This window comes from Haemaphysalis longicornis, unplaced genomic scaffold (assembly GCF_048455015.1).
Source record: "Haemaphysalis longicornis isolate Haplotype H1 unplaced genomic scaffold, Haemaphysalis longicornis Haplotype H1 scaffold_15, whole genome shotgun sequence".
Taxonomy (NCBI): Eukaryota; Metazoa; Arthropoda; class Arachnida; order Ixodida; family Ixodidae; genus Haemaphysalis; species Haemaphysalis longicornis.
In genome coordinates, this window is record NW_027526257.1 from 17694424 (window position 1) to 17708406 (window position 13983).

General features: G+C 47.4%; 1 protein-coding gene across 1 annotated transcript in view; it reads right to left on the reverse strand.

The window, feature by feature from the left end:
- Window positions 1-11626: 11626 nt before the first annotated feature.
- LOC144165814 (BPTI/Kunitz domain-containing protein-like) overlaps window positions 11627-13983 on the reverse strand; it is a 44520-nt gene continuing 42163 nt past the window's right edge. Inside the window, exon 5 of the mRNA XM_077695596.1 lies at window positions 11627-11853. Within this exon, the coding sequence (XP_077551722.1) occupies window positions 11651-11853 (203 nt within the window). The 3' untranslated portion in view covers window positions 11627-11650. The remainder of the gene's footprint in view (window positions 11854-13983) is intronic.

Below are 13983 nucleotides of genomic sequence, written 5' to 3' on the forward strand. Positions count from 1 at the left end.
TTACTACTCTAAGTGGCCTGAGGTTCTGGGCACAAATTCCATTTCTACTGAGGTGTCATTAAGTTGTTGGACTGGTCTTTCAGTCGGGAAGGGCTCCCCGAGGTTTTTGTGTTGGTAATTAAACCCGTTTGTCTACAAACACATGCAAGAGTATCTAAACTATCTAAAGGAGAAAGGTATCCGCCACGTGTTCTCGTCGAATTATCACTCTCACGCTGACGGCCAGATTGAACGGTTTAACAGGGTTCTGACAGAACATTTACAGGTAGCCAGACTTGAAGGCAAGGATGCTTCGAAAAGCATTACCCAATTTCTTGGGTCGTATAGGATCACAGCTATTTACATGGTAATATTGGTTTCGAAGGCCGTGCTTTGGACTAATGGTATACTTTAAAATATTTCCGGAGAACAACACCCTTCGAGTGCCAAATTCTGCGCCTAGGCATGTAACGAAAGAATGACAGAAATTCGGTGCTGTCGTCCGGTGTCAAAGGGAAGGTGAGAGCAGGAAGGTAGGTCCACAGCGTTGTTATTCAGGTTAAGGATACTGGGAATCCAATCGTCTGCCGCATCACGTGAAGCGAGTACGCCACTATGCCAAATGTGTAGCTGTGATATTGCAAGCCACCATGGTGGCTACATATCCGATCGCTTTCACTCTTGTATAACTAAGAAGGCTTGCGCAGCTCTAGAAGTTCGCAGGAAGCGTATTTGAGAATTAAAATACGCGGAGGGGCGGGTTTGCGTTATTTAGTGCAAAACGTCGTTTGGCCAAGGAGTGAGTGGTGTTCCCTTGAATATGAGATGTGTGAAGAGAGTGAAGAATGGAATGCCCGCTGTCGTGTGATATTTTGGTATTACTAACAGCAATAATATTGATAATGTAATTTCCACGAATAATAATGATCATATATTTATCATTATTCTTTAGATGAAGCGAATAGGAAAGGCTTGAATACAAGCTTCACGTACTACTTCCACCACAGCTAGTACACTTGTGAAGAAAATCCAGGAATACAGAGTAACCCAAAACAAAGTAAAATGCGAATATGCTCACATATATACAATTACATATACATGAATATAAAGGTGTTTAAACAAACACCATGTTAAATCATAATGAATAAAAGCACAAAATCCCGTGACCAATACATTGCACAATATCAGTACAACAACATAAAATGTATTTGAAATATACCAGCACTTTTTAAAAGAATAAAATTTGTTTTCACCGAAAAGAAGCCAAGCGATTGCGGTGAATAATCGGATTATGCAGCCGTCTCTTACCAGTAGTCAGAGAAAAAGACTATTACTGGAAAACTAAAAATTAAAAGGTACTCAAGTCCGAACGAAAAGCCCACTACTGCCGTGTATTGTTGAAAAAAAAATCCACAGGCCATCATCTCGACAAACCGGCCACCCGGGGAAGGGAGAAGCATACAGCTCATAGGTGTGTTCATAGCGCCTTGGTGTTTTGCCAACAGAGGTGTAGCTTTTACGTAGTAGAGGTATACAGCTTTGCTGTAAACGTCTGGGGTCTTTGATGCACGAAGCGGTCTAGCGCGAGGCAATAAAAAGGAGTGCTCCAGTGTGTTCTTTAATACGGGTATTGGCCCACTGAGATAAAACGTTCTAACGGGAGATGTTGGAAAACGGTTGTACCGGTGTTTTAGTTCCGCATATACATGAGACGTCGGCGACAGGAGAAGCCGACATTCGGAACCCATAAGGGACGCGCGAATCTGATTTTTACATCTTTCAATACAAACCAGGATTTCGCGAGGTTGCTTATCACCTCTGATGCATTGTTTTAAGTGATTGGCCCCTTTAATTTTTCTACATGGGTGGACACCAAGTTTTTGATAATGTCCTTTGTATATAACCCCCTTTTTACGCAATAAAGCCAGCGCAGTAAAAAAGGTTGTGTTAGTTATAGATGCGAAGCTTCTCATGGTCGGGGCTATGTCCCTCAATTGTCGTTGTCATTGCTGCGCCGTCCAAACCCCCACTGCGCATGCTGGGCTTGCTGAACGCCCGGTCCCTTCTATGGCTCCTGGAGCGACCGTGTTGCCGGTGTCTTCCTGGGCCGGCCCGAGACGAGCACGCTTCCCGCGCCTTCGACGTTTCATCGTCGTCGCCAGCGGCGTGCGTCGGCGAGTCTCCGCGGCCGTGATTACAAGCATCCCACAAACATTTGGTGAACGAGCATCGACCTCATCTTCAGCAACTTGAGGGTTCATCCACTTGAACAGTCCTTGACTTTACATTTCACAGACCATAAGGCGGTCATAATCAAAGCGGAATGCCAACCACAGCTCGACGTCACCTACGTTGAACATGATAATGATAATGCCTACATAAAGACATACTCATACCACGTACAACATCTCTCCCTCTCTCTCTCTCTTTAATGCCTCTCTACTTAACACCTTCTCCAATAAAATACACCTCCTTCCCGTAGGGGAAAACTAAGTAGTATGCGAAGCAGCAATGGGGTCAATGCCGTTTCCTATTTCCTAGTACCGGTGAGGGAAACGTTTGGTAGTAACCATAGAAACCAAACGGTAAATTTAACGATAGCTACGAACCTCAACGTTACTGAAACGACAAACTCAAATCTAATGGGCACCTGAATTGACCGCATTGCTGCATCGCATACTACTAAGGGTTCCCCTACGGGAAGATGGTGTCATTTTTTTCATCAGACGTTTCCGCACTGGCTAACAAATACACATAATAATCAAAAACATGACTGTGGCATGTTTTCGCTTTGTTATGATGGGGAGTTCAGCATATCGCACATCAATATCGGGGTGTACGCTACGCCCAAGTAACATGTAATTGTCACTTTACAGCTGAGAAGACCGTCCTAACGGTATCTGATCCGAGCGATAGGCAAAACAAATCCAGACTACACAATACCAACCAGTTTTATTAATAGTGCGTGGCAATAGAGTATTTGGCTTACAAACTCATGAAGGTGCTTGTTCAATATATTCCCAAAATGTACCTCTCCAATGTCGGTATGACACCAGCCCTTGTCAGTGGGAGGTGCGAAAACCGTCAACACTTTATTTACGCGTATGTTGCACGAGCATGCGTGACGACGCTTGTCACTGCCGAATATTCTTTGTTCTGCTTGCGAACAACGTCACTTTTCGCTGCATTTGGGGATGATTTTGTGTAATGGTAATATATTTTAACGGGTATTTGTGCTGTGGTATGGGTTGATTGAATAATTGTTTGGTGTAACGCGCCGACGCCACCCAGGTGATGAGGCCCCCCGTAGTGGGAGTCGAGATTAGTTTTGGTGATCTAGGGATCTTTGACCTCCACCGAAATCTCGTACCCACGGGTGGTTTTGATTTTCGCCTCCATCAGAAAAGTGGCCTCCGTGGCGGGAATCGAACATCGTCCTCTCGCTCAGCAGCACGATGTCTTAGCCACTGAGCCACCGCAGCAGGTAGTGTGTTATAGGGCACAGACTTCACGACGGTCAATTGTACTCAGTAATTTATTTAGTGTATGTTTCGGTCACATTGCTTCTCAATTCTTGCGCGTGCTTCATGTGCATGCATACATCTCTAAATCTAGAAAATAAGGACTCGGGATTTGCATTGACCAACTTTTAAAAGATGCCTGAGGCCTCCACCTACAATATATCGCTCTACTCAGCTTAGCCCTAACATAATTTATTAAGGCAATTTACTAGTGCACGCCTAACGCCCTTGACGTCGTTAAAGTCGTTAGCGGTGTTTATTTTATTCAGAGATGAGCAATCTTCGAATTCACGCGTGAAATATTCAAAACAGGTGACCTTTTTTGGCGACTAGTAAAGCGCGCCTAACACATTTCGGTGCGCAAACGGAACTGCTTTCAAACGAGGCACTCTGAGAACTTTTCACAAGCACGGACGAGCGCCAGAACGTCTTTCTCAATCTCCCTGTAACATCGTTCTGTATCTGTCAACAGGCGAGAAACGTAGGGAATGACAACCTAGTTCTAATTGACGTGTCCTTGAGGAAGAACGACTTCAACTCGAAATGGATATGTATCTGGTGTTAGACGGTTTCCTTAGCAGGGTCATAAACTGCTAGGACTGCGCTCGTTGTGCGAAGCTCCTACCACTTCTAAAAAGTGAAATTTGCGACGAAGCGCCGGTAGTATGCGCACAGTCCGAGAAATCTCCGCACGCCCTTTTTATCTTTCGGTCTTGTGAAGTTCGCTATGGCGAAAGTTTTCGCCAGATTAGGCCGGACTCCCGCGGCGTTGACGACATGGCCCAAAAACTTGAGTTCCTCGTACGCGAAGCGACACTTTTGAGGCTTCAGCGTTAACCCCGACGTACGGATCGCCTCGAGTACAGACTGCAACCTTGGAAGGGGTTCGTCGAAAGTCCGGGAGAATACCACAACGTCGTCGAGGTATACGAGGCAGGTGTGCCATTTCAGGCCAGCTAGCACAGTATCCATGACCCTTTGGAACGTTGCTGGTGCCGTGCATAGCCCAAAAGGCATCCCCTTGAACTCGTATAGGCCGTCCGGGGTTATGAATGCAATCTTCTCTCGATCTCTCTCGTCCACTTCAATTGGCCAGTAGCCTGATTTCAGATCCATCGATGAGAAGTACTTCGCGTGGCAGAGGTGGTCGAGGGCGTCGTCGATTCGTGGCAGGGGGTACACGTCCTTTTTGGTGATCCCGTTCAATCGCCGGTAGTCAACGCACAACCTCAGTGTGCCGTCTTTTTTCTTCACGAGTACGACCGGCGCCGCCCACGGACTTTTCGATGGCTGTATAATGTCTTCGTTAAGCATTTCATCGCCTTGAGTCCGGATGGCTTCGCGCTCGTGTGAAGAGACGCGGTATGGTGACTGTCAGGTAGGACGGGCTCCATCCTCGGTTATTATCCGGTGCTTCGTCAGAGGTGTCTTGCGTAGCTTGGAGTTCGACGAAAAACACCCGCTGTAGCGACGCAGAAAAGCCAATAACTTGTTCTTTTCTTCTTGCGGTAGCGTCGGATTCACGTCGAAGGGCTGCGGAAGCTTCAAAGTATCGTCGGGTGCACGTTCAAAGTCGGCTACTGCGATCACGTCACTTGCTTGTTGCGTTTCTTCGAGGAACGCAATTGAAGCACCCTTGTTTAAATGCTGGTACTCCTCGGTTAAATTGGCGACGAAAACGTGGGATTTGCGCTGCTTAAACCGCGCAATGCCTCTTGCGACAGACACGCCGCGGTCGAGAAGCAACCTTTTGTCACTCTCCACGATAGCATCGACGTCAGGAGCAGCACCTTCACAGTAGACGTGCTTGCGCGGGGTGGCAGGGTGACGTGGTCATCAGCGATCCTTACAGCTGCACGGTGTGCGGGGTTCAATTCCGGCGTCATGGAGTGATCGGAGAAAAAAGTTATCGACTTCGTCTGAAGATCGATTATTGCGCCGTTGTCCGTCAAAAAGTTCATTCCGAGAATTACGTCGCGGGAGCAGTTAGGCAAAATGACGAACGCCGCTGGGTACGTCGTGCCGTGTATGGTGACGCGCGAATTGCACGTTCCACATGGCGTCACGAGGTGGCCTCCTGCTGTGCGTATATGTGGACCATCCCATCTTGTCGTAACTTTCTTCAGCTTAGACGCGAATGACCCGCTCATTACCGAGTAGTCGGCTCCCGTGTCGATGAGGGCGACTACGTCAAAGCCGTCGATGGACAACTGGACGTCGGACGCCGCCTTCCTCGAGTTCCGGGTGCGTCGGGGCGTCGCGTCTCGGCTTGTGCGTGTTGACGGTCGGGCACTGTGCGTCGTCGTTGTCGTCGTCTCAGCGGCAGGTTTGGTCATGTCAAGTACGCGTCGTGCCGTGTGGTTGTCGTCGTGTTCAGGAGTCACGTCAGGGTTAGGTCGGGTTGTCGGGATGAGGGCTTGTAGTAAGTCACAGTCTTCGGCGAATCGTTGCGTCGTTGGAGGGTTTTCGGTTTTCCGCCGTTGTGCAACTTCACCTCCAGAAGTTGTCGCCTTTAGTTTCCCCCGCGTGGGCTGGGGGACCTTCCACGTGCGAAGTCAGCACTGCTACGGCGGTCCGGCGACTGGTACGGGTAGGGCGATGGTGAACGGTTGAAACGGGCTGGTCGGCGGCTGTTGTTGGACAGGTACTCTTCGATCTCCGATGGGCGCTGGCCAATTCGGGGCGGGGTGCGTCGACGGAGAACCCTGTCAAACCGAGCCTTCTGTAGGGGCAGCGACGGTAGATGTGGTTGGCCTCTCCGCAGTGGTAGCACAGCGGACGATTGTCGGACGTTCACCACACGTCGGTCTTCCTTGGGGCGGGGGGTTGCGCCGCAGGTGGTCGGGCCGGCGAGAGGGGACGCCGGTACGGAGCTTCGTGACGATATGTTGCAGGTGGGCGAGGGCGATGGACAGCAGCCGCGTAGGTCATGGCTTGCGGCTCGCGAGGTGCTACTGTCGTTGTTGGAGTTCCCAGCGCTTGCTGCACTTCTTCTCTAATGACGTCGGTAAGAGAAGGGACTTGTCGTTGCGGCGGCATTGGGAGCAGTTTCCGCAGCTCCTCCCTCATTATTTCCCGGATAGTCTCCCGTAGGCTATCTTCGGGAATGCGCAAGTTATCGACGCAATTCGCATTGGCCATGCCAACATAGTTTCGGTCGTACTGCTTAGCACGCATTTAGATGGCTTTCTCAATGGTGCTGGCTTCGGTCACGAATTCGGCGACGGTCTTTGGCGGATTTCGGACAAGTCCAGCAAACAGTTCCTTCTTCACACCGCGCATTAAGAAGCGCAACTTGTTTTCTTCCGTCATTTCGGGGTCCGCGTGGCGAAATAGTTGCTTCATCTCCTTGACGAAGATCACGACCCCTTCGTTTTGGTGCTGCGTTCGAGTTTCAAGTAAAAGTGCTGCGCGTTCTTTTCTGACCACGGCAGTAAAGGATTTCGTGAACTCGATTTTGAACTGAGCCCAGTTTGTCAAGGAGCTCTCGTGATTCTCGAACCAAGTGCGAGCCGAATCTTCCAAGTAAAAAACACGTGCCGGAACGTTTCTGCGTCGTCCCACCTGTTGAATTTCCGGACGCGCTCAAGATTCTCCAACCATTCTTCTGGGTCTTCTCCCTTCATACGCGCCCTTCATACCCAGCACCTCCACCAGATGTCACGAAGACAAGGACGATGCAGTTGTCTTGAATGAGAAACACTTTTATTGGAGCGAACTTGTGCTCCCCTAACAACTCAAAAGAATACAGAGGCGGCGAAGCAGCGGTCAACAAATTGACTTGCACAGGCGAGTGTTGTCGAATCGAATGCCCCGGCGTCTGCACTGCAGGCTTTTTATCTTTTGGCGCGCGTGGTTCTCGAAACGTCGATTCGCATCGAGAACATAGTAGATCCAAGAAGATTATTCTGGGCTGTTCACGTTAGATCGGAATGCTCTCCCTATCACAACAGATAACACATGCGGCACACAAAGAAAGAATGGAACACGCGCTTCCCTTGGCGCAGAGATAACACAGACCGGCGCAGCCGGGCAGTAAAAGCAAAACACAAATAAACACACCCAATGTATGGTTCGCGGCAATACGAATCTCAGAAAATTTCTTCTTTCTGGAATGACCAAGAGCAGATTGATAGGTGGTAACACCTCTGAAAGGTTGGGAACAACCCGAGCTTGTAATGTTGCCATAATTTGCACTCTTTGCAACTCGGTCCTGCTTATCTCCGCTTTCATCTCTGTGATTGCCTTGGTTTTGGCTTTTTCGGTCAAATGCCTTCCAGGCCAATTTTGGCCTCCATGTAGATGAGCTCTCGGACACCGAACACAAACTTGGCCTAGCTGATCGTGACTGCTCCTCCGGCGAGGCGTCGTGCAAGTGTACAAAGATCATCGTTGTGCTCCTCTTTGGTAGCTCCGCCAATGAGAATGTCGTCCATGTTGCAAAATGCCCGTGGTGTTTCTCCCGGCATCTGTCTCTGTCTAAGGGGCAGATGCGATGTCAAATGGGAGGCGAATGAAGTGAAACCTTCCAAATGGTACAGCGAGTGTCGTTATCTTTGTGTTTGATTCAGAGAGCGTAATCTGCCAGAAACCAGAATTGGTATCAAGTTTTCAAATTCGTGCTCCAAAGCGAAGTCCTAAACCATGCTCAACAGACGAAATCGGGTGCCATTGCCATAGCACAAACTGGTGGAGCTATGTGAAGTCCACGCACGCACACGTGTGACTCTTGAGGCTTTACCGCCGGCACTATTGGAGCGCTCCACTCTGTTGGCTCATCTCCTCGAGAACTTAGTCCTTTTTATTCTATTCGCTCTAGTTCATTTTCGGTGTTTTCGTAAATGGCATTTGGAATCCGTCGTATTGAGCACACTGCAATCGGTGTCGCTCCAGCTTGATGGCGAATAACGTACTCCGTCGACAGTGTCTAGGCCAGTAAAAAGTGACGGGAACTCATTTTTAGATTGACCGTGTGGCTGACAAAATATAGGCAGGTGATCAGCCTAAATTTTTCAGTTGCTGGCTTCCAAAGGATAGGGTAGTACACTTCATCGAGAAGGTAGACATCTTCAGGGGTCTGTATATCTCGGAGCGCTACTTGCTTCCCTGATACTCCCGGTGCAGATACCGACGGTCCATCTAGACCGTGGAGCTTCCAGTGAGATTTGGAAAAACAAGACAATGTTGAAAGTGTTCCAAGGCTCCCGGCGAGAGTAAGCTTTCATGTGCGCCGTATTCATTTTAAATGCGAAAGGTTGTCCTTGTACAATTATGGTACCTTCCCACTTGTGGATGCCATGTGAACTCAAGGCGCCAAGAAACACACACTTATTTCCTGGTCGGCGCATCGAAAAATGTCCCCCCTTTTGGAGAGGGCTGTTGAAAAAACGTGTCCCTTTTCGTGAAACCAGTTACATTTTGCTGCGCAGGCATATTGTGAATGCGAATCTCTAAACAACAAGGGCAGGTCCTAAGGGCTTGGTACGTGTTAGTCACGGGTCTCTCTTGACAAGAGTCAAAAGGTGGTTTGCGTGTGCTTGCCGCTGTGCACGACATGTAGAGCCCGCCTTGATGACGATTCCATTTTGGGCTCAATATCTGCCTGCTGCGGCCTGACTCTCTCGAACTGGCGTGCTCATTCCACGGCTTTGTGAATGGTTAGGTCGGAGTCGCGCTGTAGTCTGGCAGACAATTTCGTGTCGCGAATACACACAACTATTCATTCTCCTTAATGCTACATTTCTCAGAATAATAGGACAGTGCGTGAAGCGCTGTCCCAAATCTTCGGCAGGCTCACCTCCTCCTTGCACCGGCGTGTTGAAAGGTGTTCGCTCGTAGGTGGCGTGGTGGTGAGGACTGAATATTTCTTTAAGCGGTTCATAACGACGCTAAATTTCTTTCCTTCGTCTGAACGAGCTAAAAGTGCTGAGGATGTCCTCAGCCTTGTTCCCCATGATCTAGAGCAAGCCATCTACTTGGTGTCCTTTCGGCTTCGAGCTTAGGCCTGTTGTCGTGTATAAGAAATAAAACCTTTTCCGCGTTTTGGGCCACTCGCTGGATGAAGAAAAGAACAATGCAATGTGAGGCTGAAATATAAGCGACGACATACTTATAAAAGCTACTGAAGGCGCTTCTGTTTGTAGGTGTCGCCTCTGTTTTTCGTGGCTTTGCGGTTTCTCCGTTGATAGAGCCGAATTTTGGGAAGGCTAGGGTGTTGTGGCGGTGTTGCGGCGTCGCCGTCATGGCTTGCAAAGCGTTGCCCTGTATACGTGGTCGTTGCATGCTGGGGTTCTTGCGATGCTCTCACTTACCTACTAACACCATGTTTTCAGGACGGTCGCAGGTGTACGCTATAAGCACGAGACAGATTCTGGAGCTCCGCGTCACACGTTTACTCCAAGAGCGTACGTTTCTAGTAACCTCTCGCACTGCCAGTTTACGGGCATTGCCGGCGATGTTGCTGGGGATACCACACAATGTTGAAAATTGACCACAGAATAGGAAACGCCCGGTAGATATGTGCGGGGGTGGTAGCAAGAGCTGACTTATTCCCCTCCAGGGGCTGATGTCCCGGGGTCCAGAGAATGTAAAGGTAAGGCGTTATCGTAGTTTTTAGTGTCGGCAGTTTAAACATAGCGCTCATGTTCACGTGCCTCGCCACGAAAGCTTAGCGTCCCGTGCGCGCGTTTGTAAAGCCATATATACCAACTTAGCGAGATTCACCTAGATTGGCAGAAACAATTGCAGCGTTCACCGTAACCACACAAACACTTGCGCTGAAAAGGATAGACTCCAGCGTTCCCGCTAATCGGGGCAACACCTGCTTAGTACGAGAAAGACACGTCAGAGCTAACTCCTCTCCAAGTTGATATTCAAATATTATGACTTCCGAAATAGTAAAACAAGGTCACACTTATACGAATTGAAGCGGCAGCAAATGGTGGCCTGCAATGGTGTACCTAAACCTTCTTCATGCTTGTGTACAGGTTACGTACAGGTTCCGTACAGCTTCGCTTCATTCAAGTCTTAGGTCTCTGTGGGAGCTTCCTTCATTTTTGTTATGGTGCCGCGAATATAACACCAACATTTGGTTTTCCTAATGTTGAAACAAATCGTCGGACGTCATAACAGATCTTGATTTTTCTATCATCGATTTGGAGCACACAACGCTCAGCATGTTACGCACGGTTGCGAAGGGGTTGGTTTGCAGCAAATGATAGCGTCCGAAAAAACGTTAGTCGGGTATTAGCAAGGTATAACAGCTTGATCGGGTTCGATGCACAGCGAACTGTCATTCATTTTGTTTTAGTTGTTACTGCATCATTCATCTCGTTCACCTACATAGATGATTGGGCAATATACGGGTTAGCATTTGGCGTTGAAATTTTAAAAGAACGCTGTAAATAATTAACACAGCTTTTGCATAATAATGGAATTGGATAAGAAAATCGATTGATGTCATCGTCGGGAGAGTAGCGATTAAAGCTGCAGGCGTTTAGGCTGCTAACTAAATGCGAATTGCCACAAGCACATGCAGAACGCAAGTGCTGCTGCCTCGAAGCTGACGAGAATAGGCATCGACACACTAATGCCAAGGGGTTAAATTGGCCCGGCTACATGTAGCTTCCTAGTGAAAAAAGAACCGCAACATCGAAAAAAAAAATGTCATGAAATATTTGACTTTCACCTAAAGCAGCGAGAGACCAGATATGTGAGCTTGCTGCCATGTAAATAACAGTTAAGTGGGGTATTTTTGATGCGAAGGTCATTAATGAAACCGGACACATTCGCGAGTCACAAAATACCAAACAGTAGTGTGAGCAAGATGGGCATAGTAGTCCAAGCATGTGATACAAAACTTTTGTCTTTTCCTTCACTAAAATTTTTAAGCGTTATCAACGCGGTCGGTGTTGCGCCATGGCCGATTCCACAATCCGCGTACGCTACATGCCTATTAAGCTACATGCCTATTAAGCGTGTATTAAGAGGGTTTCATACCAGCACAGGACATACTGCGCTTTTCGCAGTGAGTCGCAACGCGCTCTAAGTGAGCAAAGCTTTCGCACAACACACTTTTTAGAGTATATGCATCTCTTGCATTTTGTAGAGACAACGCAATAGGCGAGTTTGTTGTTTCAGCCTGTACATTCTTAGGCACGTGGCAGTACGGTATTGTAGGGCTTGCACGTCTTCAAACATTCCTCTGCCGTCTCGAAGTTGTTGCCGTTGCCATGGCAACCACCGTAGACAAACTCTTCGCAAGTTCCGCTTGCTTGAGAATAGTAGTAGCGAGGGAGGAATGCTCGGCATGTTCCAGCATCCTTGTCCAAAGCACAGACTGGCGAAGAGGTCACTGTAAAACACAATTTTTTTGTTTATGGCGCGTTAGTTCATTGGGGTTCAAAGTGACAATTTTGAAATGCATTTGCAATCAGCGGAATCAGTGCCCACCCTTTCTACACAGGCTGCGAGCAGAAATTGTTAAAGGAGGCCATACAGCGGTGGTCTAAGAATGTTTTTCTGGGACGAAAGCCAGGCAGCCTCCTCTCTACTGCTATATTCTTGTTGGTTATCGCTTCCAGCACGCCGCTATGCCGAAGCCAGGTGTTGGCTGGTTAGTGATAGGGGCGATCGTCTCAATGGAGAACTCTGAAATTTTAACGCAGGGGCGATTCCTAGCTTCAATAATTAACCCCTTGGGGCACTCGCAGTTTCATCTGGAAAATACACAAAGCTATTGACACGCGCGGGTAGCAGATTTTCGTATAACGCATGTTATAGGACGCTAACATCATAAACCCGAAAGCAGTAGTCTGGCACCTGTCCCATTATTATAACCAAATTACTAACACTAATAAAAACTTAGTAAACGGTGATTCCCATTGTTGTGCACGTATCTGTTCCGCTGGGGGCACAAACAAAGCATCATATAACAACTATTAGGAAAAACGCACGCCATTATAACACGGTCAAGTGAAAACTACTAAAAAAGGTTGCACAAAATGCGTAAAGAGCGTACAGCGGCTCTTAAACAATTTAAAATAGGCAAAACGAAACCATGGCTTTGAACCTACGCCATCAGATCCTTGATTCTGAAATTTCGCGGACCTGTGTCTGATATTTTTTACAGCCGTCTTGTACTAAGTAGTTTAACAGATGTCCGCAGGACACGCGGAGAACACCTTAAAGTATGGACTTTATTTTATTCAGAAACAAAATACATGCCCTTTTTAAGCCACAGTACTCTAAATACCTACCTTCTGATACCTAAAAAAAGCATTGGTTTTACCATTGTTGTTTGAAAGAGCGATCTGCTCAAAACATAGTTCGAAAATATTTTTTAGTAAGAACGTATATTTGAAGCTGCAGGTTTAGTGTTACGCAAACAGGGAGCCTACCCTTACTAACGGCTTTAATTGTTTTAGCGCGAAAGTGACAATTATTCTGAAATATTTACTCTATAAGTTTGGAAAGACATTGGTAGTTGCATGGAACGATTGTGTTTGCATCAAAGGTGTAAAAACGTTTTGGCTTTATTACGCGACCACGGGCAATCGCCAATCTGCCCAGTAAAAGTAAAGACACTCCCACAAATCATTCGTTAGAGGAACAAAGAAAAGCTTAAAGTTAAAGCACGCAACTTTTAGGCAGGGCGTTGGAGTTTGGGTTGCGCTATAACATTTGACCATCCGCAGTTATGCCCGGCCGATGTAAGTGCTATAAAAATTCTGAGAGCAATAAAACTAACAACGAATAACGACCATAAGTGTTGGTGAGTTAAAATAGCAAGAAATGAGTATAGCGAAGGTCACCAGTCGAGATAGCCTCATAACAAGTTTTTATAACAAGTAGGCTCATAACCAGCTAGAAGTTCTGCGCGGAGTTCCCAAAGACGTGCAGGAGTTGAGGACGAGTGATTTTCTATCAAACCTAACCACTTTTAGCTCACCATTGTTATACCTTCTGAGATTGATTACCTGAAAAAGGAGTATAAAAATTTCTAAATTGCAGATTTTATTTGGAAACCCACGTTGCGCTGCTGAGCACGAGGTCGCGGGTTCGATTCCCGGCCGTGGCGACCGCTTTTCTGATGGAGGCGAAAAGCAAAAAGGCCCGTGTGTATGAGATTTTGGCGCACGTTAAAGATCCCCAGGTGGTCAAAATTAATCCGGAGCCCTCCACTACGGCGCGCCTCATCGCCTGCGTTGCGTCGGCGCGTTAAACCCCACAATGAATCAATATTTGGAAACCCAGTCAAATTTTGATTGTCAGAATTAATAATCTGTAAATTTAAGCCTGGTTAAAAAGCAGCGCTGGTATAACAGTTAACAGCACCGTTGTGTATCGACGTGCTTATGTGGCAGACTATGTGCCGAAAAATTGACATATTTCTCCGGTATCTTTTAAAACAGAAATCACGGAAACGCTTCTCTTCTTTTCGTACCACTTTTTTCTTTAAACCTTCCGTAAATACCGTATGAAA